We start from the raw sequence: 22844 nt of genomic DNA on the forward strand, positions 1-22844 counted from the left end.
GGCTTGATATTCCAGGTTTATCAATTGAATTTAAGTTCCACCAGCTGCCCTGGTGGGATTTGTATCCATGCCCCCAAAGCATTAACATGGGTCTCTGGATTACTACTGGGTCTCCATGGGCCATGGAGTCCCCGTCAAGGTGGACCAACCACCCCCCCCACCGCCCCACCCAGGAATCACATGGAGGCGGACAATCCTGTGTGGGCAATGTGCCTGGTGGGATGTGGCCACCCATTATTGGGCCATTATGTGGCTCAATTGGCTGTCGCGTGGGCGCCTGAGCTGCCAACTTTCCTGCCACATGCCATGCTGCCTGCCGCGCTCCCCTCCCAACGCCCTCCCACGCCATTTTGTCAGCCCTCCTGCCTCCCAGCCCGGCCTCAATGGACCGAATAAATTCAGCCCTAAATGTAAATAATGCCCCATTGCACTACCCATGCAACCCCTGTCCCAGGAGTGATGCTGACTTTGTCATTTCCTTCATGAGTGTCACTCTTACATGAGTGTTCGTCAAGTTTTGTGACACTAGGGTGAGAGTAATCAAGATCTCCCCACTGCGTAGATACCAGTGAAGTAATACGATACCTGGTACTTTGATTTTCATAACTTGCCTGCACAGTCCAGAGATATCCTGTTATGGATTTGGCAGATGAGAAATTTGGAGCCAGATTAATTGCACCACATTCTCTGCGGTGTGGGAATGTATCAGTTATGGTGCTGCCTGGCAGAGTTTGCTGGCTGTTCTTCTACCCAGGTAAGGCATATCACATTAAAGCCTCTAATATACTGATTACACCAAAACAGAATGCCAACCCAGGTTGGTCATAGGTCATGGAGCGTTTTCTATAATAGCTCATTATGCACTTACCACTTGACCACATAACAGTGACCAGTTCTCCCATGTGTCCTGGCTGATATTTATCCCTCAAATGAATTGACTGAAACAGAATATCTGGTCATTTTCACAATTGCTGTTTATGGGAGCTTACTGTGTGCAAATTGACTGCTTCATTTCCTACATTGCAACGGTAAAAACACTACACAACTGGTTGGAAAGCATTTTGGAATATTCTGAGGTTGTGAAAGGCGCAGTATTAATACAAATCTTTCCTTCCATCTTAGAAACAACCTTTCTTCCTGTATTATTGCCAATAGCTCCTAATTTTCTTCTGTGTTTGCTGGCTTGGCATACATTATACCTGATGGTGTACACTAATGAACATGTTTTCTGTAATGATAACAATATTTGTGCTTGGGGGAGTTCACCCTGGAGTTAAAGCAGAGTGGCCAGGAATGTATCAACATCTACAGGAGGGTATGCACTCACAAAGAAGTTTGAAAACCAGTGGAGGACAAGGAATTCTGTGCTGTTGCATAATGCAAAATGTTTTCAGCATTCTGAGGGTTTAAAGTGATCGTCTTCACTACATTGGTGTGGTAGATCATCTAACTATCTGTTATAGAATAGAAAGACAGACATGCACATCCACAGCACCTTTCACAACCTCAAAACATCCCAAAATGCTGCAGCCTCTTTGGAAGTGTTGAAATGTAGGAAACATGACAGGACATTGGCACACAGCAAGATCCCATAAATAGCAATATGATAATGACCAGATCATACGTTTTTAGTGGTGTTGCTTGAACTATAAATGCTGGCCAGGACACCGGGGAGAACTCCCTTTTCCTTCTTCGCAAGTTACCATGGGATATTTCATGCTCATCCAAGAGGGCAGAAGGGTAGTACGCCGACAGTGCAGCACTCCCTCAGTAATACACTAGCGTGTCAGTCAAGCGGTGAAGATGAAAATGTACTCTGCGGTATTCATCTACCGCATGATAATTTACAATCTTTGGCATAGTTATAAACTTCAATGCAAAGGTAGGACCAGAAACATAGCTTTTAATTATAATTTTATACACAATTTGTGTCTCCTCAGCTGTTGACTGTGGATCACCGCCAGTTTTACTGAACACAGTGCTATATCCCCCAGTTAACACAGCCTATGGAAGTACAGTCATGTACCAGTGCCAGGTTGGCTATGTGCATGTGAGAGGAAACAACACATCCATCTGCTCTGCCCGGGGACAATGGGAAGGTGCAAACCAGGAATGTAAGGGTATGTACTACAGAATGTTCCAAGTAAAATCATAGGCAAATAATGTTCCATCAATTACGATATTTGTGATTTTTCTCTCACCTAATTTGAATATTGCTGAAAAGGGAGACATGTTGCTGAAGCTTTTCATCTTGCACTCAACAGGACAAATGCAAGAATGCCAAATTTCAAACAATCACAACAATTTAAACTACAGGAGCAAAAGAGTACTGATTAGTTGGCAAGTCGACTCTAATTCATTGAGGCATTGCCATGGTGAAAGCAACAGGGAACTACAGATTCTGCAAGCTCCCGAGTAATTTAGCAAAGGTGTGAGGCTTGAACATAGTCCTCATATCAGCACCCATTTCTCCTGTGGTATAAATTGTTGCTCCCTTTGAAATTTGGCATTCTTGCGTTTGTCCTGATGAGTGCAAGACGAAAAGCTTCGACAACATGTCTCTCTCTTTTCAGCGATGTTCAAGCTCTCACCTACTTTTTCTCCCAATTGAGTCAAACTTCCAGATAAACCCTACATCAATTCTTCTTTGTGTTAGGATGAAAGAATAGAGAGCAATATAAGCTAAATAGTACAATGTTAAAGAGGGCACAAGAACAGAAAGGGGTGTCTTTTGCAAGTTTTTGAAGGTGGTGGGACAAGTTGAGGAGGCTGTTTAAAAAAATGGACAGAATTCTTGGCCTTATAAATAAAAGCAGAGAGTACAAAAACAAATAGGGTATGTTAAACTTTTTTACAACACTGGTTAGACTTCAGCTGGAATATTGTGACCAATTCTGGACATCTCACTTTAGGAAGGATGTAAAAACCTTGGAGAGAGTGCAGAGGAGATTTATTAGTATGTATCAGAGAAGAAAGACTTCAGCTGTTTGGAGAGACCAGAGCAACTGGAGATGTCAGAAGCTTAAGGGGAAATTAGTTCAATATCATGGAGGGTTTTGATAGGGTAAACCCTTTTCAGTGGCTGAAGGGTTGGTAACCAGAGGACACAGGTTTAAGATAATTGGCAAAAGAACCAGAGAAGACTTGAAGAAAAGCATTTCACGCATTGAGTTGTTATGAACTAGAACGCACCGTCGAAAAGGAGGGTGAAAATAGTTACAATCGAAACTTTCAAAAGAGAATTGGATAAATACTTGGAAGGGGAAAATTTGCAGGACTGTGAGAAAGGAGTGGGGGACTGAAACTAATCGGATGCTTTTTCAAAGACTTAGCATAAGCATAATGGGCTGAAAGGCCTCCTTTTGTGCTGTAATATTCTATGCCTGATTTATGAGGGATGTCTAATGTCAACATCCCTCTGTTGGTAGCACTCCCTCTTCTGAGATTATGGGTCCCATTGCAGATTTGAGTACGTAGCTAGTGGAGCGCTATATTGTTGGAGATGTTGTCTTTCAGAAGGAACATTAAACTGTATGTTGATTGCATTCTACACTCTCGAGATTGCCTACTGGAGACACACAAACAAACAGGGTGTATATAGTGTGTGGAATATGAGAGTCATCACCTCCTCTTCCCTCAAGTAGAAACAGCTGATATCATTTGGAGAATGTAAAGTCTATGATCAGAAAATAGAAATGTTGATAGCAGCAAGCACAACGGGCCAGTGGGTAAATGCACCATGGGATGTGGCAGAAGGTTGCACAGATTAGAAAGATCCCAGGTGTGAGCCTCCAATGATAGCCTTTTGTTTTAATACAGCGAAATGATTTTAACTAATGTCTCCTTGTGTCTCCTCAGCTGTTGACTGTGGATCACCATCAGCTTTACTGAACACAGCGCTATATCCCCCAGTTAACACAACCTATGGAAGTACAGTCGTGTACCAGTGCCAGGTTGGCTATGTGCATGTGAGAGGAAACAACACATCCATCTGCTCTGCCCAGGGGCAGTGGGAAGGAGCAAACCTGGAATGTGCATGTCAGTGCTCCAGAATGTTATTAAGTTAAACTAAGACTAAAATGCTCCAACAGTAACTCTAAAATTTATTTCGCTTGAGTCAAACTTAATGTTTCTTTTTATCTATGTAACGCTTGTTGTCAAGGAAATTAGTATCCAAATTTACAGCAATTATGTTCTTACATGTGTCAGGACAATCCCTGGTAAATCCAGTTTGAGATTCTATACCATCGGCTGAACCCAAATAACTTATAAAATGCCATGGCAACATTTTTCGTACTCATTCATGGGATGTAGACATCGCTGGCTGGGCCAGCATTTATTGCCCATCCCTAATTGCCCTTGAGAATGTGGTGGTGAGCTGCCTTCTTGAACCGCTGCAGTCCATGTGGTGTAGGTACACCCATAGTGCTGTTAGAAAGGGAGTACCAGGATTTTGACCCAATGACAGTGAAGGAACGGTGATATATTTCCAAATCGGGATAGAATGTGACCAGGAGCAAATTTGTGGGGCGTGCTGTTCCCATGGGTCTGCTGCCCTTGTCCTTCTAGGTGGCAGAAGTTGCTTAAGGGGCCAAATCAATTTTCTAGAAATTGACTAATAACTTTTTTATTTAAAATCAGAACGTGAAGCAGCAGCTCTGGGAAATAACACTTACATGGCGTAAATGAAATATTGCAATCTGTGCGAGAGTATTCATTCATATTTACGCAGTTTCAAATTTTCATTTATTGTAATGCTGAACGGTGTTGAATACAGTTTATTAGGTCTCAAGAAGTCTTTGTAATCATACGTAGGCTAACTTAAGTCTTTATTAACTCTTAGAACCATTTACAAATATACAGTAAAGGGTGCGAGCCAGGAGTTGTCTCCATGTTTTTTTCTTAATTCTCGCACAGTATGTGGGCTTCGCTGGCTGGCCCAGCATTTATTACCCATCCCTACTTGCCCTTGCGAAGGTGCTAATGAGCTGCCTTCTTGAACTGCTGCAGTCCATGTGGTGTAGGTACACCCACAGTGCTGTTAGAAAGGGACTGGTACACAAAGCTCTGTCCAACACTAGACTGACCCTGGGTGGAGTCATGTGCTCCCTTACATCACTGTGTGGGCAGCACTGTATTCAGTCCCAGATTAACCCCATATCTGCCAGACCCTTATACTAAACATGGTGTCATTGAAATATTGCAATCTGTGTGTCAGTATTAATTCATATTTATGCAGTTTCAAACTTTCATTTATTGTAATGCTGAGCATTAAGTAGTTAAATTAAGCAGAATAGATATATTGAAAAGTGCAATGGAATATGAATCGTGCCCCTTTGTGGTACTGACCATAAATCATTTGTATCAGTCTCCTCCAGTATTAGCTAACTTGTAATTATAATAATATCCCATAGCTTCTCGCACTAGAGGAAGAAGAATGAAGGTTAACAAAGGCCTAAAGCAGGATTTTGCTGCTAATTAACATAACATACTTGGAATAAATAATAAAGCGTTGCATGCAAAGCTCAAATTGTGGAAAGGCTGTCAGGTTCCAGAGGTTGAAAATTTTGGTCCTCGTTTTCTATTAATATTCATCTTTCTGTTGGCTTGGTACAATTAGAAAACAGCAAACTTGGAGTTAATAGCTGTTTAAAAGATGCTCTAACTCTGATAGTGGTTTAATTCAATAAGAAATCTTTGGTAACCTGGTGGAATGGGTCAGTAGAATCTACTTCTGGTAAGGATAAGGAAACGCTTGTGTATATTTACTCAAGCTGCCTGGAGCTGATTCTACGTTAGAGTTCTAACGTGTTTTGTCTCTCTTCAGCTGTGGAGTGTGGATCTCCTCCCGTCTTACAGTACACAGTGCAAAATCCACCAGGTAATACAACATATGGAAGTACAGTCGTGTACCAGTGCCAAGTTGGCTATTTACATTTGAGAGGAAATGTCACATCAATCTGCTCTGCCCAGGGACAATGGGAAGGAGCAAACCTGGAATGCAAAGGTCAGTGTTTGTTCATCTGGCTGAGACTAAGAGACTTCATAAACAATGTCGAGTAGTCACTTTACATTTTTGATTTCCTTTCACTCTTGTCACATCCCCTGGATTGCCTACATTCCTGTTTCGGTTTACCCTGTCACATTAACTGTTATAGTCCAGAAAGCCAATTGGTGAAGGATGGAATGGAGACAATATTTACACACTGTTATAGTTATTTGCAGAGTTATGCTTTACAAGAATGCACCTCCTTACCCCAAAACCACATATTTAGTCCTTGTCTTTTTATAGGGGGCTCAAGTGAATGCCCAGTTAACACCCACGACCTGAAAACAATAAAACACAATTTATATACAATTCATACTAATATGAGGGAAGTCAGTATTGACATCTGCACACTGTGGGCAGAATTTTACGGCCCTGTTTCAGTGGGGATGGGGCCGTGAAATGCGGCGAGACATTCTAAACCTCATTGTCCTTGGTGGGAACGTAAAATCCCACTGCAGTAAAATTTCGCCCTGTAAATATCATTAGCCTCTATGCTGACAACAGGATAAGGGAAAATCCTTCTTCCTGGAAAAACTGGTTGTATTTATCATTTCAGCTCACATACTGTGATTCTGTGGAAGAAATGACAGCAATTTTGATCCAAAATTGTTTACTGTGTTAGAATTATCCAGCAATTTGAATTGAAAACATACAGACATATGAATTAGGAACAGGAGTAGGCCATTCGGCCCCTCAAGCCTGTTCCATTATTCAATAAGATCATGGCTGATCTGACTGTAGCCTCAGCTCCACTTTTCTTCTTACCCTTTGACTCCCTTGTCACTCAAGAATCTACGTCTGCCTTAAAAATATTCAATGACCCTGCCTCCACCATTCTCCACAGACTCACGGCCCTCTGAGAGAAAAAAAATCTCTTAATCTCTGTCTTAAATGGGAGGCCCCTTATTTTTAAACTGCATGCCCTAGTTCTAGTCTCTAAAAGGGGAAACATCCTCTCAGCATCCACTCTGTCAAGTCCCCTTAAATAATGCAAACAATGGTGTAGTGATATTGTCGCTGGACTAGCAATCCAGAGACTGAGAGTAATGCTCTGGGGACCTGGGTTCAAATCCTGCCACAGCAGATGGTGGAATTTTAATTCAATAAAAATATAGAGTTAAAAGTCTAGTGATTGTTGATTGTTGTAAAAACCCATCTGGTTCCCTAATGCCCTTGAGGGAAGGAAATCTGTTGTCCTTACCTGGTCTGGCCTATATGTGATCTCAGACCCACAGCAATGTGGTTGACTCTGACATGCCCTCTGAAATGGCCTAGAAAGCCACTTAGTTGGAACAAAGTCACAAAAAAGGAATGAAACTGGATGGACCACCCAGCATTGACCTAGGCACCTGTTGACCCTGCAAAGTCCTCCTTACTAACATCTGGGGGCTAGTGCCAAAATTGGTGGAGCTGTCTCACAGTAGGTCAAGCAACAGCCTGACATAGTCATCCTCATGGAATCATATCTTACAGATAACGTCCCAGACTCCACCATCACTATCCCTGGGTATGTCCTGTCCCACCAGCAAGGCAGAGGTGGTAGCAAAGTGCTATACAGTCTGGAGGGTGTTGCCCTGGGAGTCCTTAACATCGACTCCGGACCCCATGAAGTCTCGTAGCATCAGTTCAAGCATGGGCAAGAAAACTTCCTGCTGATTACCACGTACCGCCCTCCCTCAGCTGATGAATCAGTGCTCCTCCATGTTGAACACAACTTGGAGGAAGCACTGAGGGTGGCAAGGGTGCAGACCGTACTCTGGTTGGGGGACTTCAATGTTCATCACCAAGAGTGACTCGGTAGCACCACTACTGACCGAGCTGGCCGGGTCCTAAATGTCATAGCTGCTAGACTGGGTCTGCGGCAGGTGGTGAGGGAAAAACTTACTTGACCTCATCCTCACCTACCTGCCTGCCGCAGATGCATCTGTCCATGACAGTATCGGTAGGAGTGACCACCGCACAGTCATTGTGGAGATGAAATCCCGTCTTCACATTCAAGATACCCTCCATCGTGTTGTGTGGCACTACCACCATGCTAAATGGGATAGATTTTGAACAGATCTAGTGACTCAAAACTGGGCATCCATGAGGTGCTATAGGCCATCAGCAGCAGCAGAATTGTCCTCAAACACAATCTGTAACCTCATGGCCTGACATATCCCCCACTCTAACATTACCATCAAGCCAAGGGATCAACCCTGGTTCAGTGAAGAGTGCAGGAGGGCATGCCAGGGGCAGCACCAGGCATACCTAAAAATGAGGTGTCAGCCTGGTGAAGCTATAACACAGGATTACTTGTGTGCCAAACAGCATAAGCAGCAAGTGATAGACAGAGCTAAGTGATCCCACAACCAACGGATCAGATCTAAACTCTGCAGTCCTGCCACATCCAGTCGTGAATGGTGGTGGACAATTAAACAACTCACTGGAGGAGGAGGCTCCACAAATATCCCCATCCTCAATGATGGAGGAGCCTAGCATATCAGTGCAAAAGATCAGGCTGAAGCATTTGCTGCAATCTTCAGCCAGAAGTGCTGAGTGGATGATCTATCTCGGCCAGCTCCGGAGGTCCCAAGCGGAGGTCTTCAAACAATTTGATTCACTCCACGTGATATCAAGAAATATCTGAAGACACTGGATAATGCAAAGGCTATGGACCCTGACAATATTCCAGCAATAGTACTGATGGCCTGTGCTCCAGAACTTGTCGCGCCCCTAGCCAAGCTGTTCCAGTACAGCTACAAGATTGACATCTACCTGGATATGTGGAAAATTGCCCAGGTATGTCCTGTACACAAAAAGCTGGACAAATCCAACCTGGCCAATTACCGCCCCATCAGTCTACTCTCGATCATCAGTAAAGTAATGGAAGGGGTCATCAACAGTGCTATCAAGCTGCACTTGCTTAGCAATAACCTGCTCACTAACGCCCAGTTTGTGTTCCGCCAGGGCCACTCAGCTCTTGACATCATTACAGCCTTGGTTCAAATATGGACAAAAGAGCTGAACTCCCAAGGTGAGGTGAGAGTGACTGCTCTTAGCATCAAGGCAGCATTTGACAGAATGTGGCATCAAGGAGCCCTAGCAAAACTGGAGTCAATGGAAGTCAGGGGGAAAACTCTCCGCTGGTTGCAGTCATATGTAGCACAAAGGAAGATGGTTGTGGTTGTTGGAGGTCAATCATCTCAGCTCCAGGACATCATTGCAGGAGTTCCTCAGGGTAGCGTCCTAGGCCCAACCATCTTCGGCTGCTTCATTAATGACCTTCCTTCCATCATAAGGTCAGAAATGGGGATTCTCACCCATGATTGCACAATGTTCAGCACCATTCTCAGATACTGAAGCAGTCCATGTACAAATGCAGCAAGACCTGGACAATATCCAGACTTGGGCTGACAAGTGGCAAGTAACATTCGCACCACACAAGTGTCAGGCAATGACCATCTCCAACAAGAGAGAATCCAACCATCGCCCCTTGACGTTTAATGGCATTACCATCACTGAATCACCCCCTATCAACCATTGACCAGAAACTGAACTGGACTAGCCATATAAATGCTGTGGCTACAAGAGCAGGTCAGAGGCTAGGAATCATGTGGCGAGTAACTCACCTCCTGACTCTCCAAAGCCTGTCCACCATCTACAAGGCACAAGTCAGGAGTGTGATGGAATACTCCCCACTTGCCTGGATGCCTCCCCCACAGCACTGAAGGAGCTGGACACTGTCCAGGACAAAGTAGTCCACTTGATTGGCACCACATCCACAAACATTCACTCCCTCCACCACCGATGCACAGTAGCAGCGGTGTGTACCACCAGCAGGATGCACTACAGGAGTTCACTCATTCGACAGCACCTTCCAAACCCATGACCACTACCATCTAGAAGGACAAGGGCAGCAGATAGATGGGAACACCCGACCGCCTGGAAGTTCCCCTCCAAGCCACCCACCATGCTGATTTGGAAATATATCGCCGTTCCTTCACTGCTGCAGGGTCAAAATCCTGGAACTCCCTTCCTAAGAGTACTGTGGGTGTACCTACACCACATGGACTGCAGCGGTTCAAGAAGGCAGCTCACCACCACCTTCTCAACGGCAACTAGGGGTGGGCAATAAATGCTGGCCCAGCCAGTGAAGCCCACATCCTATAAATTAATTTTTAGAAACTTAAATAATGTGGGAAATTGGGATTTCAATGCTAAAAATATTGAATTATTGGTTAATTCAAATTAAATAATTCTGAATTAAGAGGAGTGGATTGTATTCCAGATAGACAAAGACACAAATGTTAAGAATAGCTTGGTCACTGCAGCATCAATCCTATGATAAATCCTATTATAATCCTATTTTATAATGGAATCTTTGGGAAAAGCTTGTATTTTTTTAAGACAGACCCTAATTGAAAAATGGAAACTGAAAAAGGAAACTGACCCCCCAGTTTCTCAGGAAGTTAAAACTGAAACTGAGGTTGGAAACCAAAACTTCTGGTTGAAGATATATAAAAGGAGACAGAGCCATCAAAGCTCAGTAGATGATGAGTCCAGTGGTGCAGTACAGGTAGGCTGAAGAAGACAACATCTAGATCCAGAAGCTGAGAATAAGCAAATGTGCAGTTGCTGCTGCTGTTTCTGTTACTTGAAGATAACATTGGTTGATCTATGCCATGCAGACTGAGTTGAGGAGGTTCTGCAGATGGGTGCCATTTTAGGAGAACACGGTGCCTGTGGAACTCAGGTTGGTTGTGCGCTGCTGTCAGCTGGGGATCAGGGTACCCCCTAGAAGGAGAGAAGCTGAAATACTTCATAAGGAATTTAGAGTTTTGAAGGACTTAGTGACTGAGTTTGATAACCTATACTATGAGTAGTCTGCTGAGCCAATTCGTAAGATCTGTCTTAGTTGTATCTGTCATTTAATGTGCAGTTTATAGTTTATAATCAACTGCAATTTGCTTGTTAATTCATATTTAATGCATATTAATTCTATGTTTTAGAGTATAGGAGGGTACATAAGACAATATTTAGTGTTTGCTTTGTTTGACTCTTGTACAATAAAAATTCTTCTGTTTTCAACCATGAAATCTTGGTGGCTTCATCCTTTCAGTAAATAACTTGTTAAGAAAAGTTTCTAACTGGGATTGTAACAATTTGTTGCAAATTTGGATTCTGCTATAGATATATTTTCCAGTTCAGTGATAGCAGTTGCTCCCATGTGCAGTCTGAGCATTTTGCTATGAACATAAGAACAGGAGGAAGCCATTCAGCCCCTCGAGCCTGTTTTGCTGTTCATAGCTGATCTGCATCTCAAATCTATCTACTGGCCTCAGTACCGTAACCCTTATTACCTTGCCTAACAAAAACCTGTCAATCTCAGTTTTGACATTTTCGATTAACACCCCAGCCTCACCAGCTTTTTGGGGGCGTGAATTCCATATTTCAGCTACCCTTTGGAGTGGAAGGAGTGCTTCCGGACATCACACCAAATGGCCAAGCTCCAATTTTAAGGTTATGCCCCTTTGTCTTGGACTACCCCACCAGAGGAAATATGGGAGTTGACTCACACTGCCCGATAATTGCTTGCACAATATCATAACCAGGCTATTGTAACTGTAGTATCCTCGTGATCAGTATTGGATATCCTTGTCTTTTTCAATATCACAGAAGGCAGGCCGAGCAAACGTTAGGTGGGATGTCCTCCCATATAATTGTTAAGCTCCTTTAATTCAAATAAGGTAAATGCATAGAGCAGCTGGCTGTTACGGTTGGAATTAATGCATTCAAAAAAATACAAATTAATCCTCCTGTAATGATCCAAAAGTGAAGAACTTGCCACAGCTCCCCGCATCAGAGTTGTTTTATTTGGCATAAGCAAGGTGAAGATCAGTTTCTCCAATATTCCTGGCATCTTGGGGCAGAATTTTCTGCCTGTCAGGTGGGCGGGCCCAACCCAAACTCTGGCGGGCGGGGAGCCGATCCCTGCCATAGAAGCGGGCACCGCCGCCATTTTAAGTGGGTGGGCCAATTAAGGCCCGCCCAACATGACGTCCGGCGGGAAGCGCTATGTGCTTTCTGTGCGGGCGGGGGGGGGGGGGGGGGGGGTGGGGGGGTGGGGGGGGGGGGATTCCCCAAAGCAAGACTGCGCTCTTTCACGTATGCGCACGAAAGAGCACACATCTCCCTGAGGTTAAGTGCTGCCTCAGGGAGATCGCTGAAAGTTGTACAAACATTAAAAATAGAAAAATAAAAAAATCCTTAACATGTCCCCCTCATGTGACAATGTCACACGAGATGGGACATGTTAATAAATTTCACTCAAACTTTGTTAAAGTTATTTAAACCCAACATGAAACCTCATCCCGCCGCTGGTCCTTTAATTGTTTTAATTATCCTGTCAATGGCCTCAATTGGCCATTGGCAGGTCGGCGGGTGCACAGCTGATTTGGCTGTGCCCCCGCCTTCCTGAATATTTAAATGGGGCGGGGTGATGTCAGGGGTTCTACCTGACATCATCCCGCGTCATTTTGCGCGTCGGCGAGCAGGCCCTGCCCCCTGCTCACCGACGGCAAAATTCAGCCCTTGGTTTCAGTGAGATTCCTTTAGCTTCCCTTTAAAAATCCTGCACAGCACCTAGTCTCCAAATACCTCTCAGCCAGGCTAGACCTCCCAAAGATAAGCGATCAAATTCTTTCTAGTAAAATGGGTGTGAAGTGTTCTTTTGATTGCTGAGAAAGGGACTGACAATTTGTTTATTTTACTGTCTATACAAGCTACTATCTTAGCAGCGTAATTACTTATCATTCCAGATCTTTTTTAATGAAATACCTGTCTGTCTCGTCTTGCCTTTTATCTGTCCTCGTTCTGAGGGTCGGCCTCACTATGAACAGCCTTTCTCCACTGATTTCTACCCTCAGTTGCCCTCACTGCCAGTCCATAGAAAGGCCAGTTTGCATTCTGATATTACCCGTCATTGCCATCTTGGGCCTTCCTTGTGCACGTTTCCAGGTGTTTTGCCTCGCGTTACTTCTTTTTCCAAACACTCCCCTCCTGTTCGCATCACGTGTCCAAAATACGTGAGCTTCCTTGATATCACCGCCTCAAACAAGTTCCCCTTAGCACCGGCTTTCTCGAGCGCCCACTCGTTTGTGTGCTTGGCTGTCCGTGACTCACGTCTGAGACCTTTTACTTTAAATGCTCTTATTCAAACCTCGTCACTCTCCTTGATGGTCCAGCTTTCACAGCCGTACATTGTCACTGTTTCAAACCCGTGGAAACATCGTTAAAACCACAACCAATCGCTTAAGTAATAAAAACAGAAAATGCTGGAAAAGCTCAGCAGGTCTGGCAGCCTCTGTGGAGAGAGGAACAGGGTTAATGTTTTGAGTCCATATGACTCTTCTTCAGAGCTGACTTTTCACTTAAGGGCCTCTTACCCCCGCCCACTGCTGAGACTTTACCCACAGTGGGGTAGGCCGGCACCAAGGGTGGAATTTTATGGCCCCGTTGCGCCGGAGGAGGAGCTGTCAATTGCGGTGAGCCATTCAAAACTGCTTTGACCGCGGTGGAAGTGTAAAACCCCGCCAGCGCAAAATTCGGCCCCAGAGAGTTGTGGAGGCTAGATCACTGAAAGCATTTAAAGAGGAGGTAGATAGATTTTTGAAATATCAGGGGGTTGAGGGCTATGAGGGACTGGGCATGAAAGAGTTGAGGCCTGGGGCAGAGAAGCCATGATCATATTGAATGGTGGGGCAGGCTTGAGGGGCTGGAATGGCCTACTCCTGCTCTTATTTCTTATGTTCTTATGTTCTTCCCCACATGGTGTGAACTCACCCCCCTCCAGTGATTTTCCCTGCCCCCCTGCCCGTCACCTTCCGCCAACCTATTCCTAGCTGGGGCCTGCCAGACTATCCCTATGGAGACCGTGGACTCACCTCACAGTCCAGGCTCCATTGCTGAACGCCTTCCTTGAGAATGTTGTAGTCCCAACAGTGGCCATTGGTCTACCAGTGGTTCTTCTGGGACAAGAGTTTCTGGCCATTTGATTAGCTGGTAGCTCTCAGAGGCGGGAAATCCTCCCAGATGAGCTTGGGGCGGGGGGGGGGGGGGAGTGGGGGCATGCATCAAGCCAATTAAAGGCTAAATGGCTGTATAACAAGCCAACCAATCAAAGGTGGGCTTGCACCTAAGTTTTATGCCTGGGGAAGAGAACCCAGTGTAAAATTCAACCTTAGATTCATTGCTCTTTGGCTCTTTCTCTTCTCCTTCAGGCTAAATTTGGCCCAGAGGCTCAGTTTGGGTTGTTAATTTTGCAAATATAACCAAAATTATTCAACAATAACTTGGATTTGTGTCTCTTCAGCTGTTGACTGTGGATCACCGCCAGCTTTACTGAACACAGTGTCATATCCACCAGTTAACACAACCTATGGAAGTACAGTCATGTACGAGTGCCAAGTTGGCTATGTGCGTGTGAGAGGAAACATCACATCCATCTGCTCTGTCCAGGGACAGTGGGAAGGAGCAAACCTGGAATGTGAAGGTTGGTGCCACGAAAGTTTTTTATTTATTCACTCACAGGATGCAGGCTTCGCTGGCTGGGCCATCATTTGTTGCCCATCTCTAGTTGCCGTTGAGAAGGTGATGGTGAGCTGCCTTCTTGAACTGCTGCAGTCCGTGTGGTGTAGGTACACCCACAGTGCTGTTAGGGAGGGAGTTCCAGGATTTTGAGCCAGCGGCAGTGAAGGAACGCCGATATATTTCCAAGTCAGGATGGTGAGTGGCTTGGAGGGGAACTTCCAGGTGGTGGTGCCCCTATGTGTCTGCTGCCCTTGTCCTGCTAGATGGCAGTGGTCGTGGGTTTGGAAGGTGCTGTTGACCGAGCCTTAGTGAATTCCTGCAGTGCATCTTGTAGATGGTACACACTGCTGCTACTGTGCGTCGATGGTGGAGGGAGTGAGTGTTTGTGGATGTGGTGCCAGTCAAGCGGGCTGCTTTGTCCTGGATGATGTCCAGCTTCTCGAGTGTTGTGGGAGCTGCACTCATCCAGGCAAGTGAGGAGTATTCCATCACACTCCTGACTTATGCCTTGTAGATGGTGGACAGGTTTTGGGGAGTCAGGAGGTGAGTTACTCACTGCAGGATTCCTAGCCTCTGACCTGCTCTTGTAGCCACAGCATTTATCTGGCTAGTACAGTTCAGTTTCTGGTCAATGATAACCCCCAGTATGTGATCGTCTGGATGTTGTCCAGGTCTTGCTGCATTTGGACATGGGCTGCTTCGGTACCTGAGGAGTCGCGAATGGTGCTGAACATTGTGCAATCATCGGCGAACATCCCCACTTCTGACCTTATGATGGAAGGAAGGTCATTGATGAAGCAGCTGAAGATGGATGGGCCAAGGCCAAAGTCTCAGTTTAACTTAGGGTTAGAAACAATGAACTGGAGTTTTAGCCCCATCTGGGGCATGGCACAAATGCAGGCGGGACACCGAATTTGGCAATGCTGCTCCATTCCCGGGCAATTCCCGGGCGCCATTCCACATAAAATGTCGCTCCCATTAAAGGCCTTCTAATGAAGGAAGGCTACAGGGGAGGACGGGGTGGGGGTGGGGCTGGTGGGGAAAGCAATCCAGGAAGGCTTAGAGGAACTCCTAGTCAGCCAGGGCGCAGCAGCAGACAGAGGCCACCTTGTGGGTGTCTTGCCCCACCGCTCATCCATCCATCCCAACCCACCCCACAATGGTTGCCTGGCTGCAAAGGCTATTTTTAATTTTAAGGTTTAGAGAGGGTACCTCCGTCTTGAAGCCCCCTCTCCCTCACTTACCTGCCATGGCAAACGGCTACTCCTTTCAAGCTGAAAGGTCTCTGATTGGCCCTTCAGCTCCGAGGGCCCGTCTTCCCCCTGGCCATTAATTTTTTGTTCCGGCTGGGGGGGGTAGGGAATCACATTTCTTGACTGTTTTCCAGACAACGCGGGGTTCAGACCCACACTCGGGGCAGGATTTTGGATTCGGCGTGTGGGCTTGGTCTGTAGGCCGGGGAGCGGCCTGGAAACGGGCCGCCGCCTGCGATCATCCCCCGGGCCGCAATTTCACGCTGGGGGGGCCAATTAAGTCCCGCCAGGTGTGAACGGTGGCCCCCCAATAGTCAGAAAGTGGCGGGCGGGGGCGGGGCCTGTTGGCCGCTGGGTGCAATGGCGTCCCGGCGGCTAGTTTAAAACCTGCACAATCAGGCCCTGGAAGACTGCCAGTGATGAAGACACCTCCGGTGTCGTCAGCAGGAGATTAAAAATTATGGATTCAAATGCGGCTGGAGACGCCAGGCGGGAGGGCAGATCGGGTGGGCATTCGCCCCCTCCCACCACCACGGTTTTCGGATGAGTGCCTTGTGGTTCGCCCAGAGGAGGTGGCTGCCAGGAGGGACACCCTTGTCCCCAGGGATGGAAGGGGGAGGCCACCGCACCTTACAAAAAGAGCTTGGGGAGAGGGGGCAACACAGGTCAGCAGCCATGATTTTGTGCGGCACACCTGGGTCCAGTGCTGCAAGAGGTTTAACGACCTACTGCGCTCAGGAAGGGTGAGTACTGGGTTGGCATGGATCAGTGTGTTGAAGTGTTAAGGGTTGGCCGTTCCCCCGTGGAGCTCGGAGGTGTTAGAGTCTGAGTGCCAACCGTCATTGACGATGGAGCTGGCCAAGGGGGTGAGCCCTGGCTGCTTGGGCTGAGTGTCTTGTGGCTCGAGGGCCACCACTTGGATGTGCCCTTCAAGGTGCTTCTCAGGTGGGATTGGCCGGGCTGCAATGGCGATGCAGGTAGAGAATCTAACTCAGTCTTTATATTCAATGCTCCTCTCTCCTTTCAGAAGAAGACAACCCATAACAACATTGAAAGGTCGCAGACTTCCTAATCCTAACCAGATGTGAGCATGTCAGGAAGAGATATTAATGTACTTAATGTTATTGGAAATTATTTTTTTAAATAGAGGTTTAGCCTGTGTGTGTATTAATAGGATTGAAACCAGCTAGTCTGAGTGCTTTGATGTATAGTAGTTTTGAGGTGTAAACAGTAAGGTAAAGGGTGAATTTTCATTTTGTTGAATAGAGCATTGAAGAGTGGGAGTGAAATCTTGCACCTAGCTAAGAGACACCAGGCAATGTTTATACTACTAATAAAATTGGTACTATGAAAGGGATTCAAAGGAGCTGATGATACAGTGAGAAGTTACATTCAAAGGGGAAGGCTGGGTATAACAGAAAGGAGTTTGTGCATGCAGGTCAGACGCATGTAAGATCTTACAGCTGTAAGCCTACAACTGCCTGCAAAGGAACCAAATTGAAAGAAACCTCATTTTGAATTCATACAGTAAAAAATGTTTTGCCTGGTAACTGTTTGAGCATATTGGCTATTGTTGCCTTAATGGAGATTAATTTTGGAATTTGTTAAAAGCTATGATAGTAGTAATTTGTAGCCACGTGTATGTGTTTAATTTTTGTAAATGATTCATTTAGTTTGATATAAAAAACCTCTCGAGAACTGGTGGTCTTATTCCTGAATTTAGAGCTGCAACTCAAAACATACCAATTGAAAAATATTCCTCTAATCAAATTGGATAATGAGGGGGTGCTTGAAAATTTAAATGAAATATTGAGTTACCTTTGAAACAAGTTTCAAAGTGATTTGGAAAAGCTATGCCAGTTGTTTAAAGTTTCCCTCTGAGATTTTAATTAACTCAGCCTTTATAACTCAGCTGTGTCATAACAACTGGGAGCTTTTGACGGGATAATATTTATAATTCCTTGATTGCTTTGGAATTGGTGAATCTTAAGGTTATGAGTACGAGAAGCACTTTGAATTCAGGAGCTGGTGAGGTTTTTTAGAAGTGGTGAGACAGCAAGGTGGCTTTGGCAATTGCTAAGACTTGTCTGGGAGTAGAAGATATAACTCTAATTAGGTTGCAACAAATAACCAAGAGTAAGTTAACAGAGTTGGCAGGTAAGTTAAAATTGGGGTTACCTGCGGGGCTAGAAAATCAGATATAATTAAAAGTATTGCACAGCATCTACAGTTGGAAGTGATATCTGACACTAGTGAGTCACAGCTGGAGCTGGTGAGACTTCAGTTACAAATGAAGACGCTTGAATTTGAACAAGCAAAGGAACTGAAAAAACTTGAATTAGAAGCAAAGGAAAGAGAATGGGCATTCCAAAGGGAACAGGTAGAAAGGTAGGAGAGAGAAAGAAAACAGGAAAGGGAATTAGAAATTGTGAAGATAGAGAGGGAGGAAAGAGAAAAGAGAGCGTGAGAGAATTCCAACTGAAAATGTTGGCAGTTAAAAAGGAGACGCCAGTAGGTGAGGAAGGACTTATCTCTAGAGTAGAACCCAGTAGGGAAATGTTTAGATTAGCTTTTCCAAAGTTTGAGGATAAAGACATTGAAGTATTCTTATTTAATTTGAGAAGCTAGCTAAACAGATGAAATGGCCACAGGAAATCTGGACATTATTATCACAGTCTAGGTTGGTGGGTAGAGCGCATGAGGTATATGCTTCATTATCCGAAGAAATGTCAGTGAATTATGATGTGGTGAAAAAGGCTACCTTGAGTGCATATGAGTTAGTTCCTGAAGCATACAGGCAGAAATTTAGGAATATGAGAAAACAGCCTGGCTAAACTTATATCAAGTTTGAAAGAGTAAAAGAAAATAATTTTGACTGGTGGATACAGGCATTAAAAATAGAGTCAATGAATGCAGCTCTTAGGGAAGTAATTATTTTGGAAGAATTTAATGATTAAATCCCTTTGGTAATGAGAACTCATGTGGAGGAACAGAAGGTTGATTCTGTAAGACAAGCAGTAGGGATTTCTAATGATTATGAGTTCGTTTTTTTTTTGGAGAAGAATAAAAAGTGGGAGGGTGAAAGGAAGGTAGGTAGTCAGGGAAGAGAAGGAGTAGCAGGAAGTTTTTCTCAGAATAAAAAGGAAGGTGCTGAAGGTAGAGGTGACATTCGAAAATTGAGGTGTTTTCATTGTCATAAAGTGGGACACATGAAATCAGTGTGTTGGAAATTGCAGGAAAATCTGTTGGAATTATTGGGGTACAGAAAAGTTCTGGAAATAAAAGTACTGTGGGTTCTGAGATTCAGGCACAGGAGGAACCAATGGTTTGTGTACAGGTGAAACAGGGAGAATCAGTGATAGATGAAGAAGAGGGAATGTGTTCTGAGGAGCATGTTGCAGAAATGTTTAAAGATTTTGTGTACGAAGGGAAAGTCTTTCCATGACTACAGGGTGGAGTAGGTAAAGATGTCAAAATTTTAAGAGACACAGAGGCGAGTCAATCCTTAATGTGCTGGGATAGTGATACTTGTTGTTCAAAGAGAGTATTACAGGAGCAGGTAATAATAAGTGGGGTTCATGGAGATGCTAAATCTATTCCATTGTGGAAGGTAAATTTAAAGAGCAAATGGAGGACTGGTGAAGTTATAGTTGGAGTGGTGGAAAAATTGGCCATTGCAGGGGTTCAATTTATTCTGGGTAATGGTATAGCTGGATCGCAAATGTGGGTGATGCCTATGGTAGTTGAGCAGCCTGCAGAAGTGTTTTCAACAGAGGTGTTGCAGGAGGAGCATCCTGGATTGTTTTCTGATTGTGTTGTAATGAGGTCAAAGGCTCATAGGGAAGAAGAAGAAAAACAAGAAGGGCAAGCAGTTCAAAGGCAAGATGAAGGTGTCAAAATCCAATTAATTTGCACAGTGTTTGATAACATTGTTCAGGAGGAAAGAATACAGGACAGTTCAGCTGAAGTGTTTAACTCAAGGAGGTTAGTGGAGTTACAGAAAAATGATTTGCAATTAAAGCAGTTATATCAGAAAACTTACTCAGAGACAGAAGCAAAATGTATTCCAGTATGTTATTACCTTCAGGGAGATATTTTAATGAGAAAATGGAGGTCAGATCATGTCTCAGTAAATAAAAGTTGGAGGGAAGTGCATCAGATTGTTAACCCAGTTGTATATAGAAATGAGATTCTGAGAATTGCTCATGAAATTCCAATGGGGGGACATTTAGGAAGTAGGAAAACAGAGGAAATGATAGAGATTTTTGTTTGGCCAGGATTGCATAGGGATGTAGTCAAAATCTGTAGAACCTGTCATACATGTCAAGTAACTGGAAACCACAAGCAGTGATTAAGCCGGTGCCTTTAATCCCAATACCAGCATTTGAAGAACCTTTTACAGGGTCATGATTGATTGTGTAGGACCCCTCCTTATGACTAAAAATGGAAATCAGTACTTACTGACAATAATGGATGTGTCTACCAGGTTTCCTGAAGTAATAACTTTAAGAAGTATTACAACTAAGAGGATTGTGGAGAAGTGAACTAAATTTTTTTACAAGATATGGTTTACCTAAGGAAATACAATCAGATCAGGGATCAAATTTCATGTCACAGCTGTTTAAGGAAGTAATGAACAGTTTGGGGATAAAACAGTTTAAGTCAACAGCTTATCATCCAGAGTGACAAGGAGCTTTGGAAAGATGGCATCAAACTTTAAAAACTATGTTGAGAGCGTACTGTCAGGATTATCCACAGGATTGCGATACAGGAATTCCATTTTTCTTATTTTCTAATAGAGACATTCCTAATGCATTTACTGGTTTTAGCCCTTTTGAACTAGTTTATGGTAATGAGGTAAAGGGACCACTGAAATTGATTCATGAGAAATTGGCAGGTCAAAATTCAGAAACTATTCTCCTGGATTACGTATCAAATTTGATGGAAAGATTGAACACAGCATGTGAGTTGGCTAGGGAACATTTAAAGATATCACAGCAAGTGATGAATGTGAAGGCAGGTAAGAAAGCTAAAACCCACAGCTTTGTTTCTGGAGAGAAAGTACTAGCTTTGTTACCACTACTAGGTGATACATTAAATGCAAGATTTAGTGGGCCTTACAGGATTGAAAAGAAATTGAATGAAGTAAATTATTTAATAAATACTCCAGATAGAAGAAAGAAGCAGGGTATGTCATGTAAATATGTTTAAAAAGTACTTTGACGGGGAAGAGGAACAAAAAGAGGTATTGGCGATGGTGGATGATGAGAAAGAGGTAGAAATGCAGGACTCTGAAATTGATTTTCCCCTAATCAATTTGGATAATGAGGGGGTGCTTGAAAATGTAAATGAAATATTGAGTTACCTTCCAAATAAGTGTCAAAGTGATTTGGAAAAGCTATTACAGTCACACAATTCTATTTGTGGAAATAAGTTGGGGAAGACAGGTTAAGCTATATGATGTCTCTGTACAAGTTTTGTCTTCAATAAGGCAACAACTTTATAGGTTAAATCATGCAAAGTTGTCACAAGTACAAAAAGAAATTGATTTCATGCTTCAAAATGATATCATTGAGTCTATTTGCAGTAACTGGAGTTCGCCTATTGTACTGGTACTGAAACCGGATGGAACACAAAGACTGTGTGTACTATCAAAAAGTGAATGCAGTGACAAAAGTGGATTCATATTCTATACCACGGTTGGAAGATTGCATTGATAAAGTAGGACAATCGAAATTTATCAGAAAGATTGACTTGCTAAAAGAATATTGGCAGGTACCATTGTCGGAGAGAGCAAAGGAGATATCAGCTTTTGTACTGCCAAGTGGACTATATCAGTTAAACTCATGCCATTTGGTATGAAGAATGCACCTGCGATATTTCAAAGACTGACAAACAAAGTAATTGCAGCCTTGAGCAATTGTGCTGTTTATATTGATGATCTAATAGTTTTCAATGAGATGTAGGAGGAACATTTACAACATCTGGAAGAATTATTTACTCGACTACAAGAAGCTAATTTGCTGATGAACTTGGCTAAAAGTGAATTTGCAAAAGCACAAGTTACGTATCTAGACCATACCATTGGACATGGTAAGGTGGCTCCGACAGATGCAAAAGTCAAGGCTATCGTGGATTTCCCAGTGCCTACAATAAAATGAGAAGTTTTGAGATTTCTGGGCATGAGTGGGTTTTACCTGAGATTTGTACTAAATTTTAGCTGAGTGGTTGCCCCACTGACTGAACTTTCAGAAAGGAACACACTGGAGTGTCAGAAGTCATTTGATAGTTTGAAAACTGTGTTGACTACGGCACCAATTTTGGCAGTACCCAATTACGCCAAGCAATTCAAGTTGGCCGTTGATGCAAGTGATACAGGCATTGGGACTGTACTGTTACAAGAGGATGACACCCGAATTGAAAAACTGATGTTTTTTACAGATGCTGGTTGTGCAGTAGGGAGGATATTCAACGATCGAAAAAGAGACCTTTGATGTGGTGTTAGCATTGCAGCATTTTGAAATTTATGTTGTGAACAATTCAACAGAAACAATTATTTATACAGATCATAATCCTTTAAAGTTTCTGTACAAATTTTGAGACAAAAGTGCAAGGCTTTTCAGGTGGAGTCAATTATTACAACCATTTAATCTGCGGATTATACATGTTGCTGGAAGAGAGAATCTGTTCGCAGATGCGTTATCAAGAGTTTGAAGCTTAAAGGAAAATTGTTTAAAAATTTTTAAACATTTTTTAAAAAGCCTGGATGCTGTATTGGAGTGACTCCTGTTGATGCTAAGGACTTGTGTGTATATATGTTGTTATGTTGATACATGCATCTGGTAATGTAATGGGGTAATGAGTACAGGAGATAGTGTGAGATGGGTTATTAAAAATTGAAGCCGTCTTTTAGAATTATGACGCCAGAGGACTGCCAGTCTCCACATGCACCTGCATCACACCCGCTCTCT

General features: G+C 43.8%; 1 protein-coding gene across 21 annotated transcripts in view; it reads left to right on the forward strand.

Moving 5' to 3' along the window:
• susd1 (sushi domain containing 1) overlaps positions 1 to 22844 on the forward strand; it is a 96344-nt gene that overhangs the window by 20622 nt on the left and 52878 nt on the right. For 18 of the 21 annotated variants that reach the window (XR_013580642.1, XR_013573337.1, XR_013573338.1 and 15 more), the window contains 4 exons: positions 1941 to 2120; positions 3859 to 4038; positions 5828 to 6007; positions 14403 to 14582. Coding sequence is in view for 17 of the 21 variants with exons in the window: in XM_078529057.1 (XP_078385183.1) it covers positions 1941 to 2120; positions 3859 to 4038; positions 5828 to 6007; positions 14403 to 14582 (720 nt within the window). In the remaining 4 variants the exon portion in view is untranslated. The remainder of the gene's footprint in view (positions 1 to 1940; positions 2121 to 3858; positions 4039 to 5827; positions 6008 to 14402; positions 14583 to 22844) is intronic. The other 3 variants (XM_078529003.1, XM_078528992.1, XM_078528981.1) reach the window with 3 other exon arrangements.

This window comes from Cetorhinus maximus, chromosome 2, assembly GCF_964194155.1.
Source record: "Cetorhinus maximus chromosome 2, sCetMax3.hap1.1, whole genome shotgun sequence".
NCBI lineage: Eukaryota > Metazoa > Chordata > Chondrichthyes > Lamniformes > Cetorhinidae > Cetorhinus > Cetorhinus maximus.